Here is a 14,298-nt window from a genome sequence, read left to right on the forward strand (position 1 = left end):
GGGGTTATTGTGTCAAGTAAAAAAAGAAAGAAAGAAAAAAGTACTGACTTCTTTGCAGTACTCGAAGTAATTGAAGAAATGTCCACAAAACATTCTGATCTGAAATGTCCCACAGTAGATTACTTTTAATATTTTATTTTCTTATTTTACACAAACTGTGGGTAAAATCATTGCCAATTATGTGTGCCTAAACACACATCATTCTTCTATTATTGCCTTGTACAGTATATACGCTGAAGTGAGATGTTTCTTAACCCTCTAACACCCAGCGTTGCTTTTTAGCAACAATTTTTTTTTATTTAATTACTAAATTATTATAATTTTTTTCTGTTCTTTTTTCACCTAAATGTCATCAGTGATGTTCATTGCAATGCCATTTCAATGACATTGGTCATGATATTTGCATATAAATACCCCCCACAGAGGCTGAAATTCACACAAATTAAAAATGTCTGGACTCTGTGCGATTTTGAACATTTTTTAACCTAAGACTTTTGACCTTTACCCTAATAAAAGTAGGTAAATATGTTACTAATATATGTTTTTTTGTGATCATTAGAATGTCTAGAACATGTTTTATTCATTATTGTGAAAGATATCCCCCAAATGTAAATTATGTTTTTTTTATATTATTATATAATTATTATATAATTATTATAAATTTTCCATCAAACTTTATTTTTTTATTTTTTTTAACATATGTTTTAGTGTCAGTCCTCGTAGTACAAAGTAGTAGTAAGGTTGAAATCTATTTTTTGCAAGTAGAAATTAATGCGGGTGTTAGAGGGTTAAAGGGAAGTGAGTATGTTTTCCTGTTCCTTGTTCAAAATACAGGCACATTTTCTGAATCCTTGGAACCAATATTGATAGTTTTTTTTAAACTTGTCAATGTTTGGTGTCTGTTTTTCTGGAACATTCTGAGTGGGTCCTTGCTCTCCGATATCAAAATACATCTGCGGGAGAGGAGTGGACTTAAAGGTTATTATTATTCTCTGAAATCTTTTTTACGTGTCTTTCTTTTAAGTATGTGCTCTCCACAGTTTCAGGGAAAACAGCATTATTTTGAGTGCATTTCCCCTGGAAGACTACGGTCTAAAGCGTGATCTATACTTCGCCGCGCACTGGTGTCACACACTGAAAATAGACAAGCTACATGCTCACAATGTGTTGCACCGTGAAGTGTCGTGAGCTTGGAGTTATTTTTGGTGCAGGACACCCTTGTAAAACTTAAGTATAAATTAGGCTTAATCGTCTCTTTGCACAAGTCCCCTTTGTTTCTATATTTATGTTGCATTCCTTCAGCATGTCTTGGAATGCCATGTCCTTATTACTTCTGACACTTTATAGTGTAACACATTTTTATAATAAATTCTTTACCCAATACTACTGATTCCAATGCCTCATTGAAGCTGTACATTTAAAATGTTATTAGAGAGGATCTTCTTTCGGCTAATTCCCATTAGGGGTTGCCACAGCGTATCATCTATTTCCATCTGTTCCTGTTCTGTGCATCTTCCTCCAATCACTCCAGCCACCTGCATGTCCTCTCTCACCACATTGATAAACGTCCTCTTTGGCTTTCCTCTTGTGTAGCAGTTTCATCTTTAACATCCCTCTTCCAATATGCCCATTATCGCTCCTCTGCACATCCACCATCCCAACCTCTCCTCTCTTACTTTAACACCAAACCTAGCTTCCAACCTGGGATGTCCCTCTAATATCATTCCTGATCTTGTCAAAATATCTTCAATTATTATATCTTCAATTAATCTCAGCCTCCTGGCTTTTCGTCAGTGACAATGTCTCCAAGCCATACATCAAAGCTGGTCTCACTTACTGTCTTACTTATACATCTTCTCTTTCAGTCTAGCTGGTAACCTTGTGTTACAAATCACTCCTGTCAGTTCCATTCTGAGAGAGGATGATGAGAGGTGCTATGTATCTTAACAACTTCCCTCCATCTGATCTCACGTTGATATCTACAGCCTACTTAACAAGACAAAAGACGTAGATAACAACTCATTGTAAACCATTATGTGTGAGACCTCAACCCCCAAGTGTCTCAACACGCACACGAATACTTGTGCCTCTCATGCATAAAATTAGGTACAGATAGGGTTTGGATACCTGAATCTTTTCTTTTTTCTCTTTTTTTTTGAGCGGTGCCTAACCGCTCCATTACATAGCAATGTACAGTATGTATATGTATGTCCCTGTGTCTGTCCCTGTGTATGTCCGAGCACGGAAAGCTGCAACACGGCAACTAGCTCTGTCATTTCTCGACCGTTTCGGAACCAGGCCGCCACCCCCGGTGTACAGGCATTGATTTAGTGTGTGGCAAAAAAAAGAAGCCTGGAGCACAGATAGACACTCTAACTTCTGAGCTACTGCCTCATAATGTCCATGTGAATGTGAGAGAGAGAAGTCCATGAAATTTAGCAAATGAAATACTGGGAACGGCTTTGTAGAGCTGGGCAGAATTCGGTGGGCAGGAAATATGGGTATTTTAGTTGACTCTTCATTGTGTAATGTAATGGCAGATTTCAAGCTGATGTTCAAAATGCTTTGAGCTGTAGGAATTATGAAGTCCAACACTCAGATTTTCCGCCTGAATTAAATCTGACATAACCCTTCCCAGTTGTGTTCTGTGTCTCGAGAACTCACTCCATTCTGGCACTACAAAAACAAAAATGATGCACATAATGCATTGGAGTGTCATGTCAGATTAACCTCGCCACATAACAATCAACAAAGCCCTTTAACAGTATCAGTTGCCAGATACACTAATTATCAGTCTACCTATTATTTCCTCTTCTGAACCAGTGTTGCATGTTTGTTGTGGGTTGACTGTATGCTCTGAGGCTGGCCTGGATTGAATTCCAGGCAGTATTATTTACACTTCTCTGGCCTCATTGTGGGGTTAGCTGGCCTTCGGGGACAGGAGAATCCAAAAACATGCACGGTTGTTTTGGCCTGACCTGAGATCAGATTCTAAAAATGTCTTCTACATCCTGACAGTTTTCCATTCTGACCTGAGATCAGATTCTAAAAATGTCTTCTACGTCAGTCGTTCTTCGATTTTTCAAAAATAGCAGACCTACAAGCTCGTAGCGCGCCACTCTTCAATAGCTAAAGCACGACATGATGCTAACACCAAAATGGGTTCCCGCCCAAAATGGGTTAATGCAAGTACATAACAGACTTGGGTTTAATAATAGGCTATACATTTCACTGTGATACTTAATTACATATTCACTCAGTCTGTAGGCTACATATCCATTCATATACACTGTTGTGTTTACTGATGATATACTATGGTTAGAAAATAGTGACCCAGGCCCAGCATAGAAGCCCAGTTAAGTTGAACTATTATTATTTTTTTTTTAAGATATTTTTTTTGCGGCTTACGCCTTTTATTGATTTTTTTGAAGGGACAGACAGTAGGCTGACAGGAAACGGGAGAGAGATGGGGGAAGACATGCAGTAAAGGCCGTGTCGGGTCCGGGAGTCGAACCCGCGGCACACTGCGACTGGATTACCAGTCCGGTGCCCAGACCGTTACGCTACGGCCTGGGCCAAGTTGAACTATTTTATATTTAATTTAACTGTATTCTTATGTCTCGTTTTGGCTCTTGACTTGACTCTCACCTCTAGATTTATCGTATTGTGGTAGTTACTCTATACTAGACCAAAGTTCATGTATTGTACAAATTATCACACACACAGTGAGTATAAAGTACACTACAGTAACTAAATGTGTATATAAGCAGTATATAAGAAGTGTATATAAGAAGTGATAATGCTATTCCCACTTTAATGCCACACAGTAAATAACATATTCTTAGATTTTTAAATCTTTCTAGTTTGTCTATATGAGGACTGTTTTTATACCGTGGTATCACTCACAAAATTATTATACATAATAATATTATTATTATTAAATATAAAGCTAGGAATAACCAACTGCCAGTAAATATTCAAATAGTGCTCTTTCATTTTCAGGGGGAAGTTACATTTAAAAACTGTACAGACGACAATGGAAACTTAACTTTTTGTATGTCGAATACTTTCCAGACGACAACAATTAAGAAGGAACTGATATGTGTACCAAATATCTTACTGCATCGTCAACTGCAAGTGCTGTCATCAGTATTTTAAGCACGCATGTATTTGACTCATCAGCAACAACTACATACAATACATAGTGATTGAGAAGAAAGGGAACTTTGAAAGACACCCTTGGAAAAAAACACAAGTCATTTGAATTGACATTTGCAGCCAAAAGTGAACTGAGAAAAGAAAAGAAGGAACTGAGAAAATATAAAAACAAAGGGCTGTATTATCTCTGTAGAAATTAATACAATGTCATGCTCACTCTTTGAATACATTTTGTTCAAAAAAGAAAGAAGGAAAGAAGGAACTGAACCATGTGCAGGCTACTTCACTACTATACATTAAACTGGATCATGTGCTATAGTCAGTATTTGACTCCAATATTTTGAATATTTGTGTGCATAATTGATTATTAGTATCACAATATAGAGGTATGACCCTTTTAATGCTTTGTTAACAAAATACATTTTCCAGCCAGGATACAATTTTTTTATCCATTCAGGAGAGAGAGCATAAGGATGGAAGCCATGAAAACAACACAATGAGCAGACAAATTTGGAACACAAAATTGAAGTTGATAAAATAAATAAAAATAATATCACTTTCATGTTTTGTTCAAAGCACTTTTAATTGCCTTCATGTTGAAACGTGCTATTTAAATAAGCTTGTCTTGACTTGCCTACTCTACACCCTCCCCAAGCCAATAGTATTTTGTATTGATTTGTTTTACTGTGCCTTACGTTTTATTTACACCACGTTTTAAGTATCCTACTTGTACTTTGCTCATTTTGTTGATCTGTTGTTTCAATTCCTGCCCTCGTTGTGAACCACAACGTGTTGGAATGATAGTGAGACTGACCATGGTCTGTAGACATGTCGATCAATAGACATTTGTTTACTTTGTTTTGGAAGACCAATGCTGCACACTTACTTGGGAGAGAGTATCTAATCTGTGAGATAACATTTAGGAATGAGTGTTACAGCCTTTAGGACACTTAAGGACACTTCAAAAAGAAAGTGTATAAAAAATCTGAATGTTTTCAATGTCCTGTCTGTGTCTGTAAAGTAAACCAAAATTAATCTGAAGTAATAACTAGAGTGTTCTCGATTCTTTCTTTCTTTTTTTTGTTTGTTGCAAAATGTGTTATATTGATTTTGGCAACACAAAATCTTTCTCAAATATCTGTACATATACCTAACATCTGAACCAAGTATTGGTGCCTTAGTTTACTTAGATCTTTAGATCTTGAAATCTTGCAAATTTGTTAATGAAAACACTTCAATTTAAGTGGTTGACACAATGACACCCAGTACAATGAAACATAGTACATTTAGCCAGAAGCTTATGTTTCATACATAGAAAATGTCAAAACCTATACTGTGTAATGAAAGGTAGAAAAGAAAACCTCTTTAAGGTTTGTGCAGACCTTCTAACTGCTCCCCAATGATGGATCTGAATTCTGAACACTTGGACAGCAATTATGCATCCATTTTGGAACCCATTACTGTGGGAGTGAGTCATAGGTTTTCCAACATGAATCACAATTAGGTAATTGTGCTCCTATTCAAAATATAAAAGGCACACCATTTAAATTGCTTGGTTGAATGGTTCTGAATGTTCTTCTGATTGTGATTCTACAATGGTCAAGTATGTTATTTCAGTATATGGACTGCTGAGCTTAATAACAGCCCTGAAATTCAGAGCACCTGCTTGCACCTCTTGTTAACAAGTTACAAGAATCAGTTGAGAAAGAAAACGGTATCTAACGAAACCACGTCAGTGTGGTTGAACTGGACATTGTTCTATAACTAGATGTTGATGTTGTCTTGTTAGTCTATAGGCTACTAGCCTGGTAAACCAACCAACCACCCTGGAAGTAGGCTACTGCATGGGTTCAGTTGGTTGAACTGGATATTGGTTCAATCATTTGGTGTTGTCTTGTTGTACTGTACTGGGATCAGTTAGTTAAACAGGATGCAAGCATCGATATTTCTGTGACTGAATCTGCAAATGTATAATTTGGAACCATAACCAATCAAAACATGTTCCATTCCTGGATCTGTATTTCTTACAATTCACCTTTAGCTAAGCCCCGCCCTCACCCACTTAGACACTCCCACTTGGACACTTTCCAGCCGGGCTCATTCATTCCAATGTAAATAAAATAGATTTTACACATTAAATACTGGTTCATTTTTGGTACCAGACCTTCAAAATCTCTTCCAACAAGGCCTGCCATATGCACTGGAAAAATATGTGCGTGACAATACTTTTTGGTGGAGAGGTTTGTCTAACCCATGTTATGCTTAGCTGTGATTGGACCATAGCAATTTGGGGAGGGGCTTAGCTATAGGTCAATAACGTGTTTTTCATCAAAAGGATGACAGAAAATGCTATGTGAAATATCTTTTTTGATTAGATGGAAACATATTGGCTGACAAAAAAGTAAAGTGCTAAAATTATTGTCGGACTAAAACTAGACTAAAATGTCAACAGTTTTTGTTGACCAAAACTAGACAAATAAATGTACGGATTATTGGACTAAGATTAAGACTAAAATGCTCGACTTTTAGTCAACTAAAACGTGACTAAATAAAAAATGGATGAGTTCGACTAAATACTATAAAAAGTTAAAAACTAACAACGGTGATTGAAACTAGACTAAGACTGAGACTAAATTAAAAAATAGCCGACAAAAACAATACTGGTATCTAGACAGGTAGGCTACATGGGTATCTTGGTGGTGTATCGAATCTTGTGGACCAGACCCATTGCAAGATGCTGTACTCTGTCGTCGACCCTAAGCCATTCCAGCCTGTCAAAGTGGGCAGGGGTGAGGTGGGTTCGGGGGGTGAGGCCAAGTAGGAGCCTGACCAGTTTGTTTTGGGAAGTCTGGAGCCTAGTTTTAAGGGCCTTTGAGGTGCTGTGGTACCAGGAGGTGCATGCAGTCAAAGAAACCTTGTAGCCTACCAGGGCTCTCACCGTCCTTCTTGTCATTAATAGCTTATTACTACATAACGTCCATTAAAAGACTCCAGCGTGAAAAGGAGTCTTTGAAATAACTGAAATAACTATGGTTCTCATGGCATGTGCCATAGCTACTTTGCTATCACAATAGTTATGCACCTATGCCCTAGGGCAGAGGCAACGAGAGGGGGCAACACAACTGCGATAATCAGTCATAACAAATTCACGTTTTACCAGTTTTACCAATGACCTCATCAGTCACATGAGAGCATATTAAAGCCTAGATGTGCTAACAAGTCCAAACAGCAGTTGCAGACCACCAACATTGTTTTATTTCATGAATCATGACTTCACTCTTTGCTTGAGAACAAGGCTGAGGGTATTATACAGTACATTCAGATCCATAGGGATGCGATCACGTGCCATCGAATCACATGTCGATGACGCCACGTATATGGGCGGGGTTTCATTTGGATAAACACGACTGTCCACCAATGAGAAGAGGCTCTTCTCTGCCTTTATAAACTTTGTGTCCCAAGCACTGACTCAGCCCAGAGAGAGCATTGTTTTTCTTCACGACATCAAAGAATAAGGTGAGTGTCCCAGACTAAATGAACCACATTGCTTGATTTCGTATTTATAAATTACTGAACCTATGCTATTGCTATCGACCGCAACCTATTTTGTAAGGATCGATCCATAACGTCGAAGTATAATTTGAGATTGTTTAATGTAGGCCTAATAAAGACAATGGAATTATGATTAAACTTTAAATGAAAACTACAAGATCTATTTTAATAATAGACTAGTAGTGTTTAACAAATTCTGCCACATTAGCAACGCTATGCCAGCTGGTAACATAACGTTTTTATGGTTCATGTTCATTGTCGGAGTACAGTAGCCTGGCCCTGGCATGAACGAATTAAGGCCATTACTTTAATTTCATCATGTAACTAACTGTATCCCACAAATAATAATGTATTTAGCGGATCAAGACTTGATTAGGAGCCAGCGTTAGTAGATAAATGCATGGTCTTTTCTTTGATTTCTTGGCTGTGTGTTTTGTTCTCGTCCTTGTTGCTTGGCTCTGAGCCGCAGTGGATCTCGTGACTTGATTTGTTGGGACAGACAAACAAAGCGGCGTTGTTTTTTTCTCACGGATTTTCGTCAAGATCCTATTCTCCGATGTGTTGAGACCGTATCGTGGAAGCAAAAGGGACATGCTATTGATATGATATGACCACTTTATAGAGATATGACGGTATATAGCCTAAGGGCGTATTTGTTGGAAGCGCCGTTGTGGCGTAAAGGGCGATACTGCTGCGGTGAATGCAGATTGCAAAACACGGGTCGCATTATGATTACATCGAGTCTTCATTTGCACGAATCATTAAAGGCAGTAGGCTTTGTGCCTTTGTGTTGCTGCCAAATGAAATGATCATAACACGTTCATTCGATCTTGACCTGGAATTCCAACTTGTCCCCCCCCCCCCCCCCCCTTTCCTTCTGCAGTAGGTCGCCATGATGCTTCCAGTAGCGTTATTGACATTATGCCTCAGTGCAGTCCTCTCAGCCCCAACACTAGACAAACAGCTGGACGAGCACTGGAACCTGTGGAAAAACTGGCACAGTAGAGCATATCATGAGGTGAGCATTAACAACTCAAATCCTCTGTGTCCGAGTGTCCGAACACTATTTTGCTCTGTGTGTGTGTTTGTTGTGCACAGGATATATAATAGATAGATAATAAATATATATTCATATAATTTATTGTTTGCCATGTTTATTAACACATAATTAATCATTATTATTATTTCTATTTGTAGAAGGAAGAGGGCTGGAGGCGAATGATCTGGGAGAAAAACTTGTGGAAGATCGAATTGCACAACCTGGAGCACTCAATGGGCAAGCACACTTATCGTATGGGGATGAACCACTTTGGTGACATGGTAAGATGGTCATATAATAAGCATCACATCTTTCATTGGAGTTCCACTGGGCCATGCGGAAAATGTTTATTTCTGATGCGGTTAGGTGATTTGGACGATGGCCAAACAACTTGGAATGTGTTTTGAAGCGGCTGCCATTTGTTGACCCACATGTGTTGTTATTTCCACAGACACACGAGGAGTTCAGGCAGGTGATGAACGGCTACAAGCCCAAACAACAGAGAAAGGTCACGGGGTCACTGTTCCTGGAGCCCAACTTCCTGGAGGCCCCTCGTTCCGTGGACTGGAGGGAGAAGGGCTACGTCACCCCCGTCAAAGACCAGGTAATCATCTTTATCCACCTGGTTCAACACTTCTGTGACAGGTCTGAGTCGTCATCAGAAAATGTTACAATTCTGTGATTGCAAATGTTGGAGCATGTGCAGAAAGGTGGATTATTTAAAGGTGAATGACGATCTGCGCAAACAAACAATGGCCATCGGAAGACTTCCTAATTATGGGGCGTAACAAAACCACAAAACAACAACAACTCACCTGTGTTTCAATACAGTATATTAATCCATGTGGAAATAAGAAGTGCCACAGAAAACAATATGTTATTAATTAATGGCAATAAATTATTAATTAATGGCAAGGGAACATTGTGGCAAATGTACTTCTCTTGAAGCCAAAGCCTGTCCTGCGTTCATTAGTAAATGTTTAGCTTGAACTCTGTGATAAGGTGTCCCCTTATGAGTTGTTTTTGTTATCTGCTTTCCCCACAAACACACACACTCCTCCTCTGGTGTACAGTTTGTTCTCGCCACTCCCACACAGACACCATTTGCACGTGTAAACCGAAACCAGTCCAACCACTTGGCCATTAGGGGGCGGAGACTGCAATCTGTCTGTCTGTACAATTATATGGATGTAGATTGTAGACAGTGCAATGTCCATAAGGAAATGGTCTTCAACTTTCTCAAGTTGCTCTATCTCCACTTTAGATTGATTGATTAATTCTGTCCGAATCTTCCTCGAAGTCCATAGCTAATGTTTAGATTAGATGTTAGATATTTAATCCATTGTTAATCATTTACCACACCAATTCTCTGAAAGGGGCAAATGCACAACACGGCAGTACAAGTTCATCATGTTACAGCTTGTAGACCTGCTATATTTGTCCAATGTTCGTGCCCAGAATCTGCGTTCATGTGGCTCAAGTTGGAAATGTTTGAGTTGTTGACAAATAGGGATTGTATCTTTGTAATGATGTTTTTCTCCTTTATTTCCCCCAGCTCATTGTTTACTATTTTCTTCATAATTGAAAAAAAACCCAAAACAAAACGAAAAACAGTATCAATGAGAAGGAATATTGTTTTTCTCCCCATTGTCTTTATACTTCAAAGATATTCGGTTGTGTGTGTTGATCGTTATGTGAACACATCTTTTTATCACCAGGGCCAGTGCGGTTCCTGCTGGGCATTTAGCACAACTGGGGCCCTCGAGGGCCAGCACTTCAGGAAGGCAGGCAAGCTGGTCTCCCTGAGTGAGCAGAACCTTGTGGACTGCTCCAGACCTGAGGGCAACGAGGGTTGCAACGGTGGGCTGATGGACCAGGCCTTCCAGTATGTCCAGGACAACCACGGCCTGGACTCTGAGGACTCCTACCCTTACCTTGGAACGGTAGGGCTCTCACCATCATCACATGTTACTTGACGAGTACTGTGATTAATTGTGTTTTTGGCGTTGGACATTGGAACATATAAATAAAAGGAGAAAGGATGAAATTTTACCCTTTAGGCTTTGTAAACAAAAGTTGCACAGGGCATATATGACAAATAACTTATACTAATATACAAATAATTGACTGGCAGTTTTAATAAATTATATATGTTTTATATGAATAAAGTTATGTTGAAATAGTCCATCTACATTAAGCTTGTGCTTGTGGATCTGCAATCTTTCAACATGGAAACAACTATGCAAAAATAATAGCGATTATCTCAAAAAGCTGCATGACTTCATTGTGACAGGCCTGGGGAATGGTACTCATCTCATAGAGGCAGGCCAAATAAGCAGATCATCTGTAAAGGGCCTTGCACAAACTTACATTTGTCTGGATTTGATTGGTTGTCACAGTTTATCATTCATCAAATCACTCACAAAAATTATCCCAGTGATATTGTACACCACTTTCATTGTCATTATACTGTAATTGTGGCGTAGACAAATTTGTATAAAATACATAGTTTTCGATCTTGGTGTGGACAGCCCTAAATATTGTATTTGCAGTGTTTCCCATAGAATCTCATCCATAATTACGGGCTTGTCTGTGAGTGTTCTGGATCTCGTCGTCTGTTGTTCTAGTCTGTGACTTGTTGCTCATCCATCCGTTCACATTGTAATCTTCAGGATGACCAGCCGTGCCACTATGATCCAAACTACAACTCTGCCAACGACACCGGCTTCGTGGACATTCCCAGCGGCAAGGAACATGCTCTGATGAAGGCTGTGGCAGCTGTGGGTCCCGTGTCTGTAGCTATCGACGCTGGTCACGAATCCTTCCAGTTCTACCAGTCAGGTCAGTGTGGATGATGGACAGGCTTGTGAAGCAGGTTTTCTCGGACTTGAATCCAATGAATATTCTTCCGGTATGCTCTATTTTCGATTGCTTGTTCATTGTTTGGTGGCCGTTTTGTAGGGATCTACTATGAGAAGGAGTGTAGCAGCGAAGAGCTGGACCACGGCGTGCTGGTGGTCGGTTACGGGTTTGAGGCAGAAGATGTAGACGGAAAGAAGTACTGGATTGTCAAGAACAGGTGAGTCGGGGGTTGTGTTTTGGCCTACCATACATCCTGGAAGACTGCTATGTTCTTGTAGAGCAGTTATTGCTTTTTAATATTCAAGGACACATTTTGAGTTTATAAACAAGTTTTTGACTGTATTTTCAACCTCTTTCAGCTGGAGCGAGAAGTGGGGAGACAAGGGTTACATCCTCATGGCTAAGGACAGAAAGAACCACTGTGGAATTGCGACAGCCGCCAGCTATCCTCTAGTCTAGCCTCACCACGCTGGTCAAGTTCATGGAGCTATTAGTGTTTTTAATGCAATGGTTTGGCAGGAGAGACGGCTACAGCCTGAAGGAGACGTCTCTGAGAGCAACACATTCAGAGCCCTCTGCAATGTTCTATGGAGACATAGATTTTAGGGAATCGATGCCATGGTGTTTGGCTGATGTTTATGCCACTTTATTTTATGTTCATTTATCAATATTTTTAGGTTTGTTTCATTTGCTCTTTGTAAATATGTGAATGCTACTGGTTAAGTGTTTTTCTTAACAGTTGGTTACGTGTTTTGCTCATGAGTTGCTTTTGCAACTGGCAAAGTGCTCTTTTTTTCTACTGTGATCATTAAACTTGTTAAATGTATTGTTGTTTGGACTCAACATTTTAAGTTAATGTTATAGTCAGGACCTTTGCGTCTGACAATTATAGTGTTTACAGGGATTGGGCGACACATTATCAACAGACATACTGTAAGTCATTATTAAACAAAGACCATTTTATAGTATAGAGCATAGTTTATCTGTTGATTCAAATGATCAGGACAAGATCTCACCACAAAAAGCATGATTGTTAATAATTGATCATTGCAAATGACCAAACAGAATGGTGTTTCATGACTTGCATGTACTCATTCTGCCATCTGTTTTTAATTAAGACCAAGGCATGCTATTTTTCATTCCTGGTGCAAGGACCTTTTTAGGATTAGTCAAGTACAATGGTGTGTATTCAAGATGTTAACAAATGGGATTATCAAGGGTATGTAGAAAATGTAATCAGAACATTAAATATGTTTAAAATGATGTGCATATAATTTAATACGGTATTAATGGTATTATCAAGTAAGGGTATGAAAACATTTTTAATTGTTGATGTCGGGCATAAACCTTAAACCAGTATTTCAACTTTTCGTAAATTAATATTCTATTTTATATATTCTTTTTAAATATACATAAATGATGAACCATTTTGGACATACAAGGTTGCCACACAAAAGTACCAAATATTAGTTTTAAAAGCTGTGCACATATAATTTAATAAAATAGTAATATATGTTTATAAACGTTAAAGATTTAAGATACTACTACTTTTAAAATACTACTAGTAGTACCTAGGTACCCTCTTTCGCTGAACCAGTATCACATCACGTATTGACTTGTTTATCATGTCCAGGTCATATTGGGGTTTGTATGTGTGTAACATATGTTGTTTATGTTCTATATATACACTTAACCTTTGAGTTCAGGCCAACTGACAGGGCTAGTCATAAGCAGGGGGTGTTGTGCAATCTGGCAAAGAGGTAGATGCAGATGGGACAGTGAATTATGGGCAGATAAAAAGCAATTAACTTCATAAGACACTGGGGTCAGAAGTTAAAGGTAAACAGTTTCTGCTCAATTCTGGTGACTGCATTCTTGACAGATCAAGTGAGAGTGAATGAGTGAGAAACGACTTTGTGCACCAGTACTGAGCTAGTTGAAGTCTGAAGACTTTGCCCTGTTGGTAACAAAGGCTGTGGACAATTAATCCCCATAAGGGAAAAGGCTCACACGGCTATTAGTGAGTTACAGTATATCTGCTTATTCCACTTTATTTCACTTTCCATAGTACAACATGGTATTCACCAGTAACGATTAGACTCTGGGTTGATACATGTTTAACTAGGTAATATTTGTCTGCCTCGATTTATTTGGAGGCTGTGTAATTCATGAGGTATTTACATGAGGTATTTTAAAAATGTTATCAAATCTTGACCAAAAAATCATATATTCAATATAGCTTAACATTATTGCAATGACTGCAAAAGTATACAGCACTCTAAATCTATTAGAATAGAATAAAAAAAAATCAGCATTTCTTTTCCCTCCTGAAACTTCAAATCAATATCACAACTCATCTGCATTGGTGGAAGTCTAAAGGTTAAATGAATAGACTCGGTCGAGTCTGTTCACGTTGGGAAAAGTGGACACGGAAAGTAGGATGCCACATGCTCTCCTCTACGGTGACCAGGCGTCCCGGTTTGGCCGTGATTGGCCCGGTTTCAATTTGGGTGTCCCAAGTCCCAACAAATGTCTTAAAGGTCTCAAATGCCCTAAAAGCACCAACGAGCTGGCCAGATGCATGGGGAACCGGGATGACTGGAAGCGACGATGGAGGGCTCGTCTGAGGACGACCTAGAGAGAGAGAGAGCCCTGGTTTGTAACATCCACTACCAAATGGCCCCGGT

At 38.9% G+C, this 14,298-nt stretch overlaps 1 protein-coding gene across 1 annotated transcript; it reads left to right on the forward strand.

The window, feature by feature from the left end:
* The first annotated feature begins 7,523 nt into the window (after window positions 1–7,523).
* On the forward strand, window positions 7,524–12,437 carry ctsla (cathepsin La). Its single transcript, XM_083783309.1, has 8 exons — window positions 7,524–7,674; window positions 8,594–8,728; window positions 8,908–9,030; window positions 9,201–9,353; window positions 10,468–10,692; window positions 11,422–11,590; window positions 11,711–11,828; window positions 11,971–12,437. The coding sequence occupies exons 2-8, from the start codon at window positions 8,603–8,605 to the stop codon at window positions 12,068–12,070; spliced, it is 1,014 nt and encodes a 337-aa protein (XP_083639435.1). The 5' UTR covers window positions 7,524–7,674; window positions 8,594–8,602; the 3' UTR covers window positions 12,071–12,437.
* Window positions 12,438–14,298: the final 1,861 nt, after the last annotated feature.

Source organism: Protomyctophum parallelum (genome assembly GCF_964188405.1).
Source record: "Protomyctophum parallelum genome assembly, chromosome: 15".
Taxonomy (NCBI): Eukaryota; Metazoa; Chordata; class Actinopteri; order Myctophiformes; family Myctophidae; genus Protomyctophum; species Protomyctophum parallelum.

Bases quoted from the DNA above. Each gene is read 5' to 3' on its own strand.
- ctsla (XM_083783309.1), top strand. From the start codon at position 8,603: ATGATGCTTCCAGTAGCGTTATTGACATTATGCCTCAGTGCAGTCCTC. The intron at 9,031-9,200 runs GTAAGATGGTCA...TTATTTCCACAG, and splicing joins TGAACCACTTTGGTGACATG to ACACACGAGGAGTTCAGGCA. The intron at 11,591-11,710 runs GTCAGTGTGGAT...GCCGTTTTGTAG, and splicing joins CTTCCAGTTCTACCAGTCAG to GGATCTACTATGAGAAGGAG.